This window comes from Panthera uncia, chromosome F2 (genome assembly GCF_023721935.1).
Source record: "Panthera uncia isolate 11264 chromosome F2, Puncia_PCG_1.0, whole genome shotgun sequence".
NCBI lineage: Eukaryota > Metazoa > Chordata > Mammalia > Carnivora > Felidae > Panthera > Panthera uncia.
Genome location: NC_064812.1, coordinates 34,509,189 through 34,528,018, shown reverse-complemented (window position 1 = coordinate 34,528,018; position 18,830 = coordinate 34,509,189). Strand labels below are relative to the sequence as shown.

General features: G+C 35.4%; 1 protein-coding gene across 4 annotated transcripts in view; it reads right to left on the bottom strand.

Annotated features, from left to right (window-relative positions):
- Window positions 1–916: 916 nt before the first annotated feature.
- AZIN1 (antizyme inhibitor 1) overlaps window positions 917–18,830 on the bottom strand; it is a 31,903-nt gene continuing 13,989 nt past the window's right edge. For 3 of the 4 annotated variants that reach the window (XM_049633550.1, XM_049633549.1, XM_049633548.1), the window contains 10 exons: window positions 14,318–14,515; window positions 11,870–12,043; window positions 11,184–11,356; window positions 9,354–9,488; window positions 7,839–7,920; window positions 7,377–7,451; window positions 6,553–6,715; window positions 4,456–4,571; window positions 3,925–4,139; window positions 917–3,679 (listed from right to left, as the gene is read on the bottom strand). In XM_049633550.1, the coding sequence (XP_049489507.1) occupies window positions 3,568–3,679; window positions 3,925–4,139; window positions 4,456–4,571; window positions 6,553–6,715; window positions 7,377–7,451; window positions 7,839–7,920; window positions 9,354–9,488; window positions 11,184–11,356; window positions 11,870–12,043; window positions 14,318–14,419 (1,347 nt within the window). In that variant the 5' untranslated portion in view covers window positions 14,420–14,515 and the 3' untranslated portion in view covers window positions 917–3,567. The remainder of the gene's footprint in view (window positions 3,680–3,924; window positions 4,140–4,455; window positions 4,572–6,552; window positions 6,716–7,376; window positions 7,452–7,838; window positions 7,921–9,353; window positions 9,489–11,183; window positions 11,357–11,869; window positions 12,044–14,317; window positions 14,516–18,830) is intronic. The other variant, XM_049633551.1, reaches the window with a different exon arrangement.

Sequence of the window (18,830 nt, the reverse complement as noted above, 5' to 3'; positions counted from 1 at the left end):
CAATCAGGTCATCGGTCAACTGCAGATTCTTTTTAACTTCCCATAGTTAATCCAGTAGTAATCTTCTCACTAGGCCATCAACTGCACAGGTTTTAACAGGCATAAGCAGTGTTATGGTACAATCAGGATTAGAAAGACCATTTACCAATGAATATGCATTTGAAGCTGAAGTCAAGATAGGTCAAGGGAGTCAGAAGTTAAGAGATGGTTCTTACCTGCTCCAAGACAACACACAAAATGAGCATGTTGGGTAGATTAAACCTTCTACTCATTGCCATTAAAAAAAAGAGTTTGCCATTTGCAACAGATAAAACCTAAATCCTTCCACTGTGCAACACTGGACAGAGTGCCTGTAGCAGTTCTGTCTTCCCCTATCTACACTGCATTCTGGGTGAAGATAAAAAACTGTGATTAAGATACATGTAACACCCACAATCTGTAGTAAGCAAAGGAAAAAAGAAGTCCTTCAGTAAAGAGTAGGCACTGCTACTTTTCAAGTTAATTTGCCCAAACCGATGATCATACGTTACCAGAATTTCTTCAAACTTAAAATGCTTTCCTATTTCTATACTTTTGAAACCCCATCCTGAATTAGCAACAGACCTAGGGGAAAAAAATCTAATCCAAACCATCCTTAACAAATTTGATCGCAATCCCAGCAGAGTAAAAAGGCTTCAGAAATTCGTACTTTTGCTATCAAAAGGCCAGAACAAGTTTTTTTTGTTTTTGTTTTATTCCTAGGCTAGGTTTATTCTCATTATGAAAGCATCAATCTGCAAATAGACCATTCTTTTATTGTGCCTTCAGCATGGACAAGACAGGAATTATAAAGTATTTGTAGGATTTATTCACAACTTGAATGTGCAAGACTACGGATTTTTCTCCTCTTCTACTGTTTTAGTCAATTAAGCAAGTATTCTTGCTATATAACTGGTCAAGTTGCCAATATTAACAGTGAGAAAACACAAAGTCCCCAAAAAGGGACAAAAAGATTGAACAGTGGCTTTTTAAACACAGTATTTTCAGTGAATGTTATCAGTGCCCACATTTATTTGGAATATCTATTTTAATTCATATAAATCAATTTCATTTAGTTTTCAGTTTAAAATTATTAAAAGGCTGGTGAATTAATGGATCAATCTAGAAAATGTGGCCCTGGAAACATACTCGTGCTCATGTATGTATTGAACTTTACCCAAAATCTTCCATGTGTAATGCCCAGCATGTTATCGGATTTGCTACTTTATAATTAAGATTCTGAAAGAATAATTGGAAGTTCATAATATTCAGAGTTGAAATGCAGAATTAACTCTTTCACAATAGAAGCCAAAGTAAAACATAAGGAGGAATAAAAACATTTTATCTGTGTATTCAGAATCACACACAAATTACCTTTACAGTTCAATTTACTATATAGAAATCATTTGGGTTTTATATTTTCAGTTAAATTCTGAACTGAGATTACAATATTGTTTAAAAAAAAAGATTGTTACATTAATTCAGTACTTTTTAGCATACCAAATTGAAATACATTAGGTTCAAACCTCAGATTTTATGGCAAACAGTCTTCAAATACAATACAGACATTTCTTAAGGTTACCATTTCATTCACATGTGATATTTGCTACTCTGAGCTGTATACATAGAACAGCTCTCCTATGAATATGGCAAAGTCGACAAGCCATGAAAACTCAAAGCTGTATACTCAAGCCAAGAACTCAAAGTTGTACCATCTTCTAAAAGGTCTGTCATTTCTGGACCACAAAGCACGACATGTAAAGAAGGTTGGGAAGAATTCCTCCTCTTTATTACGGTTAAAAATAAGTTGCATGTAGCTTGGAACTTTGCATAAAACCCCATATTATGCCTTGGTAAAGTCCAAGGGTAATTAGATGACAATGGACTGGGGTCTTAAATTTAATTAATAGAACCCATGAAATTCAAATGGGCATCAATCAAATCAAAAAAATATTAAGCACCTACTGGTTTAGATCGAAATTTATTAGAGATTCATGATCAATTTCTTTCCACCTTGAAATCAAGGTGTAAAAACCAGCTATTAAGTGCATTCCAAACTTCTCCTATGTAGCACAGGTAGAATTTTCTGTCCATTGGCACCAAAGTGAAGTCACATTTCCTCTTGGGAGACAGAAATTCCACATCTGAACATAGAGTAAGTTAGGAAAAAATGACCCCTGTTGTTTATATTTTATTACTATTGTGATTCTGAGATCTAGGATTACTAATATACTAGCAGTGAACAACGTAAACGCCTGGCAACAACTGTCAGGTTAGTAACGCTAACTCCCTTCCCCCAGTCACAAGATTTTAGTATGAAAAGAATTAAAATTACTAAGCTGAATGGGAAATAACAAGGAATGGAGAGTAAAACAAAGCAAATTCCTAAAGTTTGAAATCATTGCAATTGAGAAACTGAGAACAGGTGTGCTTCACCCCACCCCCTTACAACTCTGAATTTAAATAATGTTCCGTGCAAAAGAGCATCAGGTTTCTGGATATAGATGTAGCCCTTCTTTAAGTTTTAGTGCGCTGCAGACTCTTCTGCAATTTTATTTCCCTCCCCCCAAGTTTATTCAAAGTATTTAATAGAATCTTCCATTTCAGCCGAAAGATTTGTAATTCAAAGATTTACTAAGGTATTCTATGCATTCTATCTATACAGAAACACCTATTAATTATTACAATCGGTTTATGCAGAATTAACATTTTTGGTGTTAAAATTGTTAAAACATCATGCTTACTGCACATTGACTCTCCATAATGAATCTGAACTTCACAATGATTTACCAAACATTTTACTTAAATTACTAATTAAATAACTGAAAAAATGTACTGAGCCAAACTAAACTTAAATGGGCTATAAAGGAAAAACAAAAAATAAAAAAACCTTCATAACAGTCCATATACACATCTATTTCAAAACTACCTTTGCTAGCTAGCCCCTTTCCCAAAGTTTTAGCCTGAAAAAACAGTAAAATCTACACAAAATTTTATTGCAATCATACAAGGGTTACATTAGGTCAAATACAACAAATACTATGATGCAATTTTACATTTATTAAACTACAGTTCAAAGCACAAATTTACACATTCTAAATACACTAAACGTATCTAATGAAGTCACACTGGTCTTCCACTGACATTTGATATATCTGGGTGAAAGACATTAACTTTACAAGACTTTTTAACATGAATCCTTAGTATAAAAACTGTGTACTTGTATGTAAACGATTTAATGGGGAACCCAATTAATGGGCTTCCATCTCCACTAAGTCATCCATTTTGTTGCATATTTTATTTTAAATGCTTAAGGGGTAGGACAAACTGGTTAAGTTTAAATCTGGATACATTATCTAAATCTCCCAATTACCCCCCAATGAATTATAGATGAAAGCTGATTTCGTCTGGTCCCAAACAGCTATTACTAATAGATTTTGTTTCCAAGAGAATTAACAGAATAAGATTGTTTGAATTTGTTTCACACTGGAATGTAGACCAGACAAGCTTAACCTGCAACTTCAGATCTAAAGAAGCATTGATGCCTGTTTAAGCTTCAGAGGAAAAGCCATCTTCTTGGCTCAGCTGAATGCAAGAAGGCACAAAGAAGAAGTTCTTCATCATTGTGTCTGAAGTAATTCCAGCATCCTGCATCTCATACCTAACATTAAAAAAAAAAAAAAAAAAAAAAAGTGTAATTCTAAATTTAAACACAAAGACCACACTACCACAAAGCAAATGGACAAGACTATAAAAATAACTAGTCTTCCAATAATCCTTAACAGAGGGAGGGGCACTTTGCTATTTACTGCTTGTTAGGCATTTGTTACAGAATTAAAATTATTAGCAAACATCTTATGTCATCTCAAATATCCAATCAGCTTTAAAATGAAAACAATACCTTACCAATCATTGAATGACATCATGTAGTAAATCGCTGGCCTCTGAAAATCATTAAAAGCAGATGGTTCATGGAGAGAATCTGCTCCCATGTTATCAAAGATAAGCCAATCTCCCACATTCAGCTCAGGAAGAAGACAGTTTTCCACAATTTGATCAAGCTCATCACAGGATGGACCCCAAAGGCTGCTTGTAAACAGAGGCTCATCTTCCTTGTATTTCTGTAGGAAAAGGTTTTATTTCTTCATTAATTTTTACTCGTGTTCATGCAGGTAATGAATCCGAGGGAAGATGAGAGCATTTTTCACTGAGTCAGACCCAATGCACCTATGAAAGGCAGGCCTGGAGCCAGGGGCACTGGTGCTCCTTCTTAACTCCACCTAAGGAGGGCAACTCCTCAAAAAAGGGCAACATTTCCCATCCTAAAGTGTATCTCCAAAACTTGGGATGCATCTTTAAAAAAAAAAAAACAAAAAAACAAAGGCTCAGTTTATAAACTGCCAAATAAGCAGCTCTGGTATTTGTAATAAAACTTGCCTTGTGAACCTCTGGAATGGTATTTAAGTCCTCAGACAGTTTACTTGCAAAAGAACCATAAACACCATCATTCATATAATACATGAAGGCTGGTTCATCACTTCCGGTTTTTTCTACTGAAATAAAGCAGAAAAAACAAAGATGAATTTATATTGAAATTTCTAATAGAGTTACTATGCAAGGCATAGCAAACAGACTGAATATTTATAGAGCAGACTTACAGCTTTCACATTTCCCAAATATTTAATTTAAAAAAATATACTGACATACTTTAAAACTGTTAGCCTAAAAAACTGAAAAGACATTTCATACAGGAAGATAACCAATAGACATGAAAAAAGTTCCCTACAGAAGTTACCAGGTAAATGCAAATTAAAACTACAATGAGCCATCACCACCACATACCTATTGAATGGAGAAAATTAAAAAGTGACAATACTGAAAACATCCATGAAAGCGGGGAAACAATCAGAACTTGCACATATATACCACCAGGAGGATAAAATACCACTGAAATCTTCGGAAACATCTACTCTGTGACCTGGCAATTCTATTCTTAGTCATTTCCCCCAGTGAAATGAAAAATGTCCATAAGACTTACACAAGATTGTTAAGTTTTACTCATAATAGCCCACAACTGGAAACAACCAGTTGTTATTCATTGTTATTCACTGCCAAGGAGAATGAATAAATTGCATATTCACAGTGGAATATTAGGACTGAACGTGAAAAAAAATTGTTCAGACGCTATACTGAGCTGTCCTAAAATATATGCTAGAGGATTCCATTTATATGAAGTCTGAGGATAGCCCAAACTAATATATGGTGGAAAAACCATCAGAATGGTGGCTATCTGGCAAAGGAACAAAACTGGAGGGAAATTCTACGATATGAAATTTATGTTTTTATAGGGATGTCAATATATGCCTTCATTATTTGTCAGATCGTGTATTTAAGACTGTACTCACTGAATAAAAAGGACACGTCAGAAGTAATGAACACAATCAATACTCTTCTTGGTTTTTAAAATACCACTCTCCATTAAAATGAATTGGAGCTCTTTGGAGAAATGGCCAACTCCAGGTCTGAGGCAGGGTAAGAAGAGCTTGGAACATCTTGATTTACCAGAAAGTAAAGAAGCACTCAGGAAATGATGGGGGCATGTCAAAAGGAGCCAAATTTTGGGCAGTAAATAATGAAAAGTAGTAGATTACATAACCTATTGAATAAGTACCTAGGAGTCTAAACTAATATAAATAGGAAGGTAGAAAGAGAAAGCTATTCTTAAACTGAATAATGAAGTAAAAATATGAAGAGAAAAAGGTTATTTACAATGATCTTTCCAATTCATTATGAAGAAAACTCACGTGATACCATCTTAACCAAGTGATCAAAATGTAAAGTTCCTTGTATCCTTGCAGCTCTTCAAGTTTGACATTTTTAAAAGACTGTTTATAGAAAAAAAACTTATTCCTGTTAACTTAAGGAAAAAAACTATAGGAATAAGTCTTCTTAATGTTGAACAGTACTTTCTACATTTTTTAAAGTAGTATTTGTCAGGAAGACAGACTGACTAGTGCCTTTTTGTTGGTTTGACAAGAGAGATGAAGACTGTTGGCCCTTGTTATGAAAGAAAGCATAAAGTACATTGTCCCCCATGAGTAAAAGTTCCATGACAAGAGACATTACAATAAAACACCGGTTCTTAACAAGATAGGAGAATCAATCAGCTGGGGAAGCTTACCTAAAATATGCTTATCAAAACACCAGAACCAAGAGTTAGATTCAGGAGGTCCTTCACAACATATAAACGTCCATGTCCTACAGTATTTTACACTTGACAAGTATCTGATCATTTCAATTCATTTGTAGATGAACTGATCTAACAGAAACCAAACTATAAGGGGGCACCTGGGTGGCTCAGTTGGTTAAACGTCCAACTTGGGCTCAGGTCATGATCTCACTGTTCGTGATTTCGAGCCCTGCATCCAGCCCTCTGTCAACATAGAACCCGCTTTGGATCTTCTGACCCCCACCTCCGCCCCTCCCCTGCTCACTCTCTCTCAAAAATGGGGAGGGGAAAAAAAAAAAACTTACCTCCAGAGGAAAATTTATCATTTTCAACAACTTTCTTTGCAATGATATTAACTGCAAGTGTAAATGCAGAAGACACATAGTAGCTTCCGGGTTCTGAAATTATCTTAATGCCAGATCCTTCAGGAAAGTAGACATCCAACAAAGGGCTGATAACATGATTAACCTATAAATTTTAAACCCCACATTATGATTTCAATATTGAATTAGATAATTCATCACACAGTCATGTTCTATAATCTAACCCTAGCAAATCAGTTTCTAAATATTATAGAATGAGGGATGGAGGGGAGAGCAAGAAGGTGAATAGTAACGTACATCTAGATAAAACAGCTTAAACTATCCAAATGATAAATTCATTTGTGCCATCAAGTACCCCTAAGGGCAGAAACGCAACTGTATACAAATTTTTTGTAAATAAGAAGTTATGTTAGAGTTCACAGAATTTTATTAAGCTTAAGCTTTTCAAAGTTAGCTAGGTCTTCTCATTGTCTCTTTATCTTAGAATCAAATTAAAAATTTTTTAAAAATATTTGTTAGAGCATGCGAGCGAGAGCAGGGGAGGGGCAGAGAGAGGGAGACCCAGAATCCGAAGCAGCTCTAGGCTCTGAAACTGACATGGGGCTCCAACTCACAGACCATGAGATCATGACCTGAGCCAAAGTCGGATGCTTAACCAACTGAGCCAGCCAGGTACTCCAGAATCAATTTTAAACAGATAGTACAGGGTTTATTTCCTGCCATTGTTAAACTCTAGTCTGACTAATCTACCATTTTAGTAAAGAATGAGATTATTCCAGCACGTCCATCCACTGAACAAAGTTTACCTCTTCCAACTGAAATTCAGATCCTGTGAAGCCTCCACCAATGTCTAACATGTTCATTGTGAAGCCAAATTCTCCCTAGAGATAGGAAAAAATACTTCAAATGCTTATCCAAATGGTTATGGCTACAAGGACATTGCAAACACCCCTTCCCAAGGAGGTAAATAAGATCTGTTATAATCTTTAGTATAGAAAGGGCTTTGGTCTCTATTAACCGAAGAAGGTTTATACTCAATGGTATATGTATACAGTACAGTCTTCCTGAGGTCTGTCCTGGCTTGTAGTCATATGCAAATAAATTACTATTTCATCCCTTTACCTAGTTAAAAAATGTGACTGTATGGAACTGATTATAAAAAATAATGCAAATGTTTTAAGTATATGAGGGTACTTCAGAGGTAGTAAAAACACTGGATATTAACACCCTGGCTTAAAACATCGAAATAACGTAAGGAAACAACTTACAGCCATGTCAAACACACATCGAGCATCAGACAGAGCATGTACATATACTTGAGATTCTTTGCAAGTACTTGAAACATGAAATCTGGAAGAAAGAGAGTAGTAAATTTAAAGCAACAGCACATCTTAGAGGTCCTTCCTGTAATTCTTTTTCAGTTCTCATTTACCAGACGTAACATTACCAAATATTTAAAGAACTGGAAGCACACGCCTCTAATTATCCAAGTTATAATAGCAGTGTTTTTTTGTTTGGTTGATTTTTTTTGTTTGTTTTCTAAGAAAAGGCAATGTATGGGTAACACTGTAATTTTACAAAGAATTTAACAATGAGCTCTCAGGCTTCATAACTATCAGAAAGGGACAGGCTTTTATGTATATGAAGCATCAAGCACCACCAATAAAACTGGGTCACAAATTAATTTGAATGTACAATTTTATCTGACAAAATATAAAAACGTGTCTATTGTAAAATACAAAGGTATTGGGTGGCTCAGTCGGTTGAGCGACCGACTTCAGGTCACGATCTTGCGGTTTGCGGGTTTGAGCCCCGCGTCGGGCTCTGTGCTGACAGCTCAGAGCCAAGCCTGGAGCCTGCTTCGGATTCTGTGTCTCCTTCTCTCTTTCTGCCCCTCCCCCACTCATGCTCTGTCTCTGTCTCAGAAATAAACATTAAAAAAAAATTAAATACAAATGTACATTAATTCAGCTGAGTAGTACTAACACTTATTAATGTTACTTATTAAGAGAAACTTAGAGACTCGTTAACAGAATACTTAAGACTATGGCAGTGGTTACACAAATCTGTTAGAATTCATAAAAAGTCAAATCCAAAAAGTCAATTTTACTGAATGTTACCTTAAAAAACAGAAATACGAAAACCCTCAAATCGGTCAATATTGTTACCTAAGGCAGAATTAAACTTAACAGTGGTGACTTTTTATCCATCTTTATGAACTTAAAAAGCAAGACTTTGCATTGGAGTGAGACTAGCAATGGACTGGCAACTCAAAAAATGTGGAGCTCTGTGCTCCAAATTTGACCCAGACCATAGTTCTGACATTACGATCAAATCATGAAATCTCTTTGGGCCTCAGTTTTTACACACATAAAAATCAAGAAAAGTGGAACAATGTCTGATTTATTGGAGTGGCCAAGAGATTAAGATGAAAAGGAAAAAAATTTAAAGATGGGAAAAAAATAAAAGCACACAACTCAAATGAATGCCATCTTGGTATTCATTAGAATTCTAGTACATCCTCTCCCTTCAATTTAAAAAAGGGGGGGTTTTAAATTACTAACTGAATTTTTATTTACTATTTTATCTCTTAGGGAAGGGGAAGGTATAGGCACAAAATTACATGAAGGATAAAGCATATTTAGTTGTTTTTCCTAGACTAAGGGAAAAAAAATACATTAAACTGAAAGTTGAATCTATTAGAGTTCGTGCAAAAAGTCTTAAAATAAATCAGAAAGACAAAGATTTATCACCATAAAATGAAATTTAAAACAAATACTCACTTAACCCCAATAATTTGGACATCAAGTTCCTTAGCACATTCCAAGAGATGCCTACAGTTCTTCAGGGTAGTGCCAAACTTCATGTTACCCTCTTCGCCTCCAATATTATCTTCTGTTGCAATATGTAGTAAGACCCTAAGAGAAGGGGAAGATGATTGGGGCAGAGTTGGTTTACATCATCATCAGCACATGTGAAGCCTGAAGATTGTAGAAGTATGTTGATTATGTTGCCAGTGCTCCCAAATCCAGCGACGGTTGAATCAGTGAACCTAATGAAAAACAATCCTGTACAGAGAAAAAACTAGCCATTAGGGCCTAAAGCATGAAGCTCACAAGGACGGGAATTTGGAAAATGCAGGAAGTTAAGACTCTGTTGTAGCAGCAAGAGTCAGTTGGGCTCTGTAATGAAAGACGACATTACTTTCAAATGAAGTCCATCAGTCCATAAAACCACCTAGAAAGACTAAATTGAACAGCAATGCCATCATTGTCTTTCGGATGAAAATATCAGGGCTTTAAATGTTTCAAATTTCCTAAATTGTTCTAGCTACCTAAATTTCCACCACTTATTCTGAGAACTCCTATTAATCTCATACATCTTACCAAAAAATTGGCGAACTTGGAAGTTATTTAAGCATCTAAAACAGTAGCCTTTTAAATACTGATTCAACTCCATTTGGTATTTCCTTCCAAATCATGACAACCAAGACAAAATGATCAAGACTGTCTCAGGAGACACACAGTAATTACAAACTACTAAAACCCAAAATATACAAATGCTGTTTGTAAAACTGTTTTCCCAAAGAAGTCCTGATGAGTGACTGATGATCAGAGGGGCCAAGTCTGATAAAAGCAAAATTATTCTTCCTATAGGTATAATCAGCTCTATCAAGAATATAACATCCACTTTACAATTAACAAGGTAAACATCCCTAATCACTGCTGTCTTTAAAAGATCACAGAACAGAAAGATTTTTTGAGAGAGACAAGTGGTTCACTAGAATTTTCCCCAAAAGGCCTTTATTCAAAGTTTTTTAGAGTAATCAATCCTGTCAGGACACCTAAGAGTACCATTAAAGTCAGTAAGAAAATTATAAATATACAACGAAAATATGGATATGATACACATTTTCAGGAACACAATGCATTAAAAACAAGTAATTTTGTATTAATACACTATACTTTTAGTATATCCTAAGGTCTTCTTGACGTACCAGTTCATGACAAGATTAAATCTGCTTTTTGCTTTTAAAAAGTACACATTTTAATTTAAAAAATCTTGAGATGCATGCAGGAACAAGTACAAAAAAAAAAAAAAAAAGTAAACTTCCTATGCAAAGAGAAGAGTGGGCCTTAGAAAAGAAACCCCTTGAACCTACAGAGTAGGCTCCTAAGACACTGTCACTAAGGACAACCATTTAAGAACTACAGCTAAAGGCAGATTAAACCCTCAGCTAACCAGGAAAAAAAGCTGACCAACACATATCCTGTTCCCAGCATGACAACTAGTAGGGCTGATATGATTATGAAAAGAGGCTGTGGCCCTGATTTTATTATCCCAAGAACCCCATTTTCTTCCTCGAGTTCAAGATTATAAATTCATATTCCAAACTGCCCTTATCTCCTCCCAACTCTACAAGAAAGATCAGAAATAGGTAGCCAATAGATGCTATCAGCATTTTTGATATAGGAACTTATTAAATAAGTTAAAAAAAAATAATTATAATACAAATCACTACTCTACTAAGCATTGCCTTTTCCCAGGCCAAAGACAAACCCAAACCCTAAAGAGTAAGATAAATATTCCCATGTACTTAGTTTTACACTTACTTGGCATTTGGGTGATTACGTGCAATTTTCTTCAATTCAACTTCATTGTCACATGTCATGATGTTCACTCCAATTTTTGCTGCATACTTTATTTGAGACACTTGTTTGCAAGGACTTATGTAAATGATGTTTTCTGGAGATACACCCAATTCTTGCACTAAAGCCATTTCAGTCTATAAAAATATATTTTAAATAGTGTCATCTAAAAAGCAAAATTTCTATTACCCCTTTTCATTCAATTACCACTTTATAACTTTTATTTTTTGGCTAAATTTAAATCGTATTAAGTTAAATTGGGACTGCATAAAGTCACAGTTCTTATTCTGGTAACACTACTCTGTGTTAAAATCCTTTTAAAAGCTATAATTACCACCAGAGAAATCTCCTGGTTTAGAATTATTTTGCTGTCATCAGAAGTAATGGTCTAGCTCTAGCCTAAGAATGAAGAACAAATAAAAAGTTGTTGACAAAAGATAAAGCTTTTCAAAATCTCATCTCACTGAAACTTTCCTTTCATTGGTACACTTGAAAAGTTTGTAAATTTCCATCAGGCTGCGAATTTACACAAGAGTTTAAAAACATCCAAAAGAGAAACTTCCTTGCAAGTTTTCTAACTGCTGTAACCAAAAGTTAAAGTGAGTTCTAAAATGTTGCAGTTCAGTGACAAAATAATGAAAAATACTCACTTTACTGGAACAAGCAAATCCAGTTCCAAGAGCTGCCAAAATCTCAAGTACAGCTGGAGTGGAGTTGCACTTTACTGTGTAGAATGGCTTTATCTGAGCCACTACATTCTGCCACTGACTGTGTTTCTTCACAATCTTTCCAAGATCTCCCACAAAAAATGCATTTTTCCCTGTCTATTATGATCACACACAAAAAAGAGAAATAATAAAGGAACCATTGAAAACAGAGTACCAAAAGTAGTAAAGAACTCCCTTTTCCTCCATAAAGGAGCGAAAATACACATTTACACACACTACTATATTTAAGGCTTAAGAGTAATTAAAGCTAAATAGAGCAAATACAGGAGAATCCAAATACCTTTTCTTTTTAAAACTTGACTTTTTGCTGTGCTATGCTGCCATATAACATATTCTCTTCTTTGCTTTTTCTAAAAAACTGTATCAATTGTAGTGACTTTCTACTTTACAACTGCCTCAGTTTGGGGGAGTAAAGGAGAAGAAAACCACCTGTTTCCTTCCATGCTTTTTTCCTACACTGTTTAAAACTACTCTGGTAGTTCAGGACCTGATTTCCTAATACGGTGAGTAGAATCAGGAATGCTAACCAAAATAAGCTATGTATCTCCATTATAAATTGCACGTAAAGACAGGATGGTAAAACAAGAAAGCAAGGACACTAGGAACCGATCTTTAAGGTGACAAAGCTGGTAGTCTGTATACAGAGATGGCAAAATTATATTAAAAAAAAATACAGAAGTACACTAAATACCAGCTGAACGGGAATAAGGATATTCTTCCTTCAAAACTAAGAAAACAGATTTTAATTAGGGATCTGGAGAAATCTGTAATAATTTTAACATGGCTACTCTAGGGTAAGAGAAATGACTGTAACATGTCAGGCAGAGAGAGCATAAATTATTCAATGTTACATGGCAGACCAAATAATCTTATTTAGAATACACAACTATTGTTTGAAAAGCCAAGACGATATTACTGTTTTCTATTCCTTAATACACATTTGAAAATGTACATTATTGGAAAATACTGATCAGGATATAGACATGATTGGAAATTAAGGTTTTTGCATAGCAGATATGGGACAGCTGTACTCAAATTACTCCATTCTTTCAAGATATACCATCCCTAACGTTCTAGAGACAGAAAATTTATTTTTACTTTAATATGGAAAAAACAAATAAGGCAATTATTATGGCTACCAGCAAACTGGGATTAAAAAACAACAACAAGATTTTCAGTTGTAACCGCCCTTGAACCATACAATTAGATGACACTGCTAGGAAAGAATAGGGCTGTAGACTAACCCTCACTAAACGTGGGATAATTCAACATTGTGGGACAAGAATGAATGAAAGGAGTATTTCGAAGATCATTATCTGACCCACAAAGAATGTTGCAAAAGTTAGAGGACTAAGAGAAAGGTCAGCATACTTCCACGAGGAGGTTCCTAGTGACCTAAGAGAAGGAACTGCAGAATGGTATGGCTATACAATTGACTGAACAGTATGACAAGTGTCACTTTTTTCCCCAAAATTTTGATGCCAGGGGAAAGAGATTTGCTGAGGTGTGGGGAGACTGGAGCACACCTGTAAAGGTCAACAAAAGTACTTTGGTATCCTATTACTGAACACCAATAACGTGAAAATCTTTCAGTAAATTTGGGGAAATGGGAAATTAGCTCCAACAAATAAATTTTATTAGCAAGGTAATAAACAAAGATAGTTCTATTAGTAAGTATAAAACAAAAATAATCTTAAGTAGCAATGAATATGAGTCAATAGAAGCTGACATCTGGCGCCAGAAACATTTCAGTGTAAGTTACCAAATTCTTAGCCAACATACACGACCAAAATTATATTAAATATAAATTAAAATCTACTCAAGCATATAGTTGAGAAAAACGGAGTAAAAAAGCCGTAGTGATTAGGAGGAACATAATCAAGAAAATAGACCATACAAGAGCTGGGCACAGCAGAGAAAGAACAATTAAATTAGAAAGGCACCTGTTTAAAAAAACTTTTTTTAATGTTTCATTTATTTTTTGAGACAATGTGAGAGACAGAGTGCAAGCAGCGGAGGGGCAGACAGAGGGAGGCACAGAATCTGAAGCGGGCTCCAGGATCTGAGCTATCAGCCCAGAGCCCGACGCCGGGCTCAAACTCATGAACTGTGAGATCATGACCTGAGCGGAAGTCGGACGCTTAACCAACTAAGCCACTCAGGCGCCCCAGAAAGCCACTTGTTTTAATCTGGGCTACGAAGAAAACCTCATCACTACGCAAGGGAAGTGGGAGTGTCAAAGACAACCTGGAAAAGCGAACATCTGAAAAAAGTACTTTTATCAGATTAACATCTTAGAAATAGAGCAATGTTTTAGAATTCAAAAATCTGTAAACACTGAATTTGAGAAATGTGAAACGGCACACTTACCAGGGTGTGCTCATAAACATAATTATCAATCACATTCCCAAGGTTTGTTCCTTCATCCAACAGGCCAACGGAGTAGTTTGCATCATCAATAAATCCTTTCATCTCAGCCGTATTCCACAAAGCCGAAAGTCATAAACCAGGAAAAACAAGAGACGGGCCACCAAGCCTTATGTCTGGGTCCTTAGAATATGCAACAAACTGTCAAAATAGAAGTTATTTCAAAGTCTGTATTATTTCACTATTAACCTTATAATGAAGGGGATGTCAATGAAAGCATGCTAAGTGCCTAAATTAGTGATGAATCTATCACTTAACACTTGCAGAAACACTGGATCATTCACTATCTTTTAATGCCCATTTTATAGTGAATGTGTATTTTATACATTTAAAAACCAAGCTCAGTATGACATAGTTTAAGATAATCCATATACGTGCAATTTATTACCAGTCAGTATGGTCACCTTATTGCCGTGGAGTTGCAGACCCAGCCTATATTATTTGTTTTACCGTTCTTCCATAACACAATTTTCAGTGAAAGCACATCCTCATTTTGAGTAAAGAAAGCTAGAGAAATATTATCTGCAGCCAAGAAATTAAAATACTAGTCTAAGCTTCAATATACTGCCAATCACCTCCCAGTGTGTTAGCAGGTAACTGTAGATAGAGGTCTTCTAAATTCTACAGGAGGGGAAAAATGAAGTAACAGAAATGGATAGAAGTGGTAGAGAGTCACTTTAGTGGACAATCTGTAGCTTTGATACAGACTGTCTAGGTCTCAACTCAAGCTCAAATGGTACTGGCTACATCTGGTTAGCAATGTAATTCTCTTATGAGTTAAGCTGACTTAGAGAAATAGAAGTCAGAAAGATCTGGTCGTGGCTATGTCATTTAACAGCTATTTGATCCTAGGTCAACTTCTCTGAACTTCAGTTAATTATCTTAACTACTTCCTCAAAAGGTTGCTGTAAAAAAAAAAAAAAAGAAAAAGAAAAAGAAAGAAAAGTATAGCATATGAATACAAAAAAAAAAAAAAAACAACAACCCCAAACACTTGTTTAAATGTGTTAAGAACAGAGCTAAAATTAAGTTGCCAATTGCCAGTAACACAAAAATGCCATCACAATTTAAAACTAGGCACAAGCTAGGCACCTGGTACATCCTAGACCATTTACTAAGAGCTCTAAAGGCTGACTAAATCCAACATTTCTCTTAGCAAAGAAATCTTTCCCCTCCCTACCCCAGATCACCCATTCTCCTCAGGGCAGCATATACTGACATAAAAGTTTATCTTTGCTGAATTCACTGGTCCTTAAAGGTTACTTTAGGCAAGCATTTAACATAAACAAAAAGTCCGTTAGCAAAACAAATCTTCCAGACAGGATACTACTCATTGTCTGGTACTGACTTCTGGTTACATTAGTAACGGGCACAGACCAGCTATTGGCAACCTATTTCAAAACTTGCACAGCCTTTCCCATGTCCTTGATTCTCCCAATGCTATTCTATGTGCCAGTGTTCACTTTCTGTGATGGCCCTCATCCTAAGGTATACTCCATTTCAATGGTTCCCAAAGTGCATTTTTGAATGCACCAGAACAAACTCATCAGTAGACCATAACATTAGATTCCATGAAATAAGTTTTTTAAACTTTTAAAACATCTTCATCTCCAAGAAGTCAACTACATTCAGTTTAGCTCATCAAATCTCCTTCATGCAACAACAGAAACAGAAAAGTTGAGAATATTTTTATTTTAACGAAGTAATTAACTTAGGCATATCTACATTAGACTTAATACTTATGCAGTAAAGTCACATTGTAGCCTGGACACTCTCTAAAGGTTGTTATACCAGCAATGATGTAAACCTGTGCCCAGGAAGCAGACATTTTAGGCCTGAGGATACATATTTATTTTAAACAACCTAACTCCAGTTACAGTAACAATTTAGGGGGCTATTCATCTATGCACTAAGGGAAATAGAAACAATAAAAGCTACTTTTTAAAAAAGATCAAAGGAAAGTATAAGAAAGAGTACAGCAGAAACCTTCAGTTCAGTTTAGCATCAAAAATCTTTTTGGTCCAACAGCTTTCACTTAATTCTATTAATAATGAAAAAAAGATCTTCAGTCTAATTTTTCAGTTCATGAAACTCCTAAGTCTGTATGTACTATTCACCTGGGAACTTTAAGTTAGGAATTATGGACCTCTACAGGCAACTGCTGCCACATGCAAAAGTCGTTTACAGTCACAATGATATGTACCTCAATTTCCTATAGCTGCAGTCCTTACAGAAAGGGTGATTTTCCTCTAGTAGTAGGATCCTCAGTACTTACAAAAACATCCATCTTACCTGCTGAATGCCTACATTCTTAACAGCAAAGATGTTATGGCAGTGTGCCAAGCACTGTTGTAAGTACTTTATCTATATAATTAGATCTTTAACCCTTAAAAAAAAAAAAACGTAATAATGGTACTGCCCACATTTTAGAGGTTAAGACACTGAGGCACAAAACAATTAGCTCCAGAGATGCTGACAATCAAATTATGTTTAAAAGGAAAAAAGTCTCTCCAGCACCCCTAGAAAATACAGGATTGCTTTTTTGGAACTCCAACTTACATACAGCATAAAAACATCCTATTACGCTTATTCATAGCCTTTTAGCCTCTATGACTAGTCTCTAGATTTTAACCTTGCTGTTCTTCTGTATCTTTGGTCTAATTCTCAGGCAAACCCCAAATTTGAAATTATTTTTCCTTTTTTATCCATCATATCAACAGTTTACATGAAACGACGTGCACCCATTTTGACAAACATATATTATCTGTGTAACCACTAACCATAAAGGTAAGTTCCCTCGTGTCCCTTGGCAAATCCCCAAATCTGCTTCAGGTAACCATTGAGCTCTTTCTGCCACTATAGATCAGACTTTTGTAGAAGTGAAATAATTTTAAAACTAAAACAGTTGACAAGTAATGAATAACACGAACCAAAATACTGGACTGCTCTAAAGGATACAATGCTTGTGGAATGGCTGTATTATTATCATTGAAATCGAACTCTCACTTCAAAAGTAACCCTAGTGTTCATTCACCAATCCCTAGTTGATTCACAAAAGGACTCAGAAGGAAAAATAAAATTCATTTGCTATACTGGCTGTACTTAATGAAAGAATTAAGGGACTAACACACCTAAACCACTAAAACAGATGTAGTACATGTAATATTTGATTTCCTTATTTACACTGAGCACTGCAATAAAATTGTTAGGCCGACACTAATAAAACCTATACATAAAAGATAGTGAGCATAAGTGAGCTCTATCTCTTCTTATATGGTCCCTGAAGGTTTTGATACCCCTCTATTTCCTAGCTCAGAATAGGTGCTCACAAACAGATGGGACAAAGGACTTCACAACTCTTAAGAATGGGGAGTTCTTAAACTTAGGGTTGGCTTGTGACAGCAATGAACTCCTTCAACTTCCAAGTGTGTTGAAAAAGATGGTCCAGTCCATCTTTCACCTTCTCAAAAGGAGGCCAAAACTTGATACAATAGTGACCCACATGTAAATGCAAAGCTCAAATGTCAGTTACCGTTAAAAGCTAAAAGTTAACATGCAGGAAAAACTAATTCTGCTATAGAATCTGCAAAAGATAAAGGCCTTCAGGAGAGAGGTTTTCTAACACATCTTAAGCCGACAAACCCTTTGTTCACATGAAATGTCACCTGGAAACCCAGTATTTCCAACAACTGAAAAGGCTGAAGTAGGGGATTATGGGTAGGCTGATCTTCTTTCCTACCTCTAATAATTATGCCCCTCTCACTGAAAGAGTCCTAAAAGTAGTTCATAATCCTACCTCCAGAAGCCTTTGACTAATTTTCTTAACATGTTAGCAAAAAAATATTTAAAGCCCCACTACCTCAAAAAGGTTTATGTTCTACATTTCTGCCTTAGAGCACTAAAAAAATACTTTGCTAGTTTCCCAAAAAGCATTTGAAGTTACTTGGTAACAATACATTAAACCAAAAATCTATGACACATACATACAGTATGTTCTATGGACCCAGAATGAAAATAAGTGTGTATGTGTTGTGGGTGAGCAGAGTTTGTATTGTATGCCAGATCACCAAGTTAATCCACCTTAATTTTAAACACCACAGGGAATTTCCAGACACCTCTCCATTAAGAATGGACTCAAAAAAAAAAAAAAAAAAAAAAAAAAAAAGAATGGACTCAAACCCAGGTAATGCCAAACTTCCCCCCAATGCTCCAATCCTAGGTATAATTTCCAACAGACATTGCACCATTTTTTATGGCTTATAAATCAAAAACGGGACTGACTTACTGGCTCCAACACATTACGACCCGCTATATACTATGGTCTGGTGCTGCTAGACATTGAAGTATTTACATTAAACTTCAAAAAATCTACCCTATATAAATCTTAGATTCTCTTCAACTGGAGCAAATTCATTTTCCATAAAAGCTCTCAAGTTTATTTTCATCAACAGATACT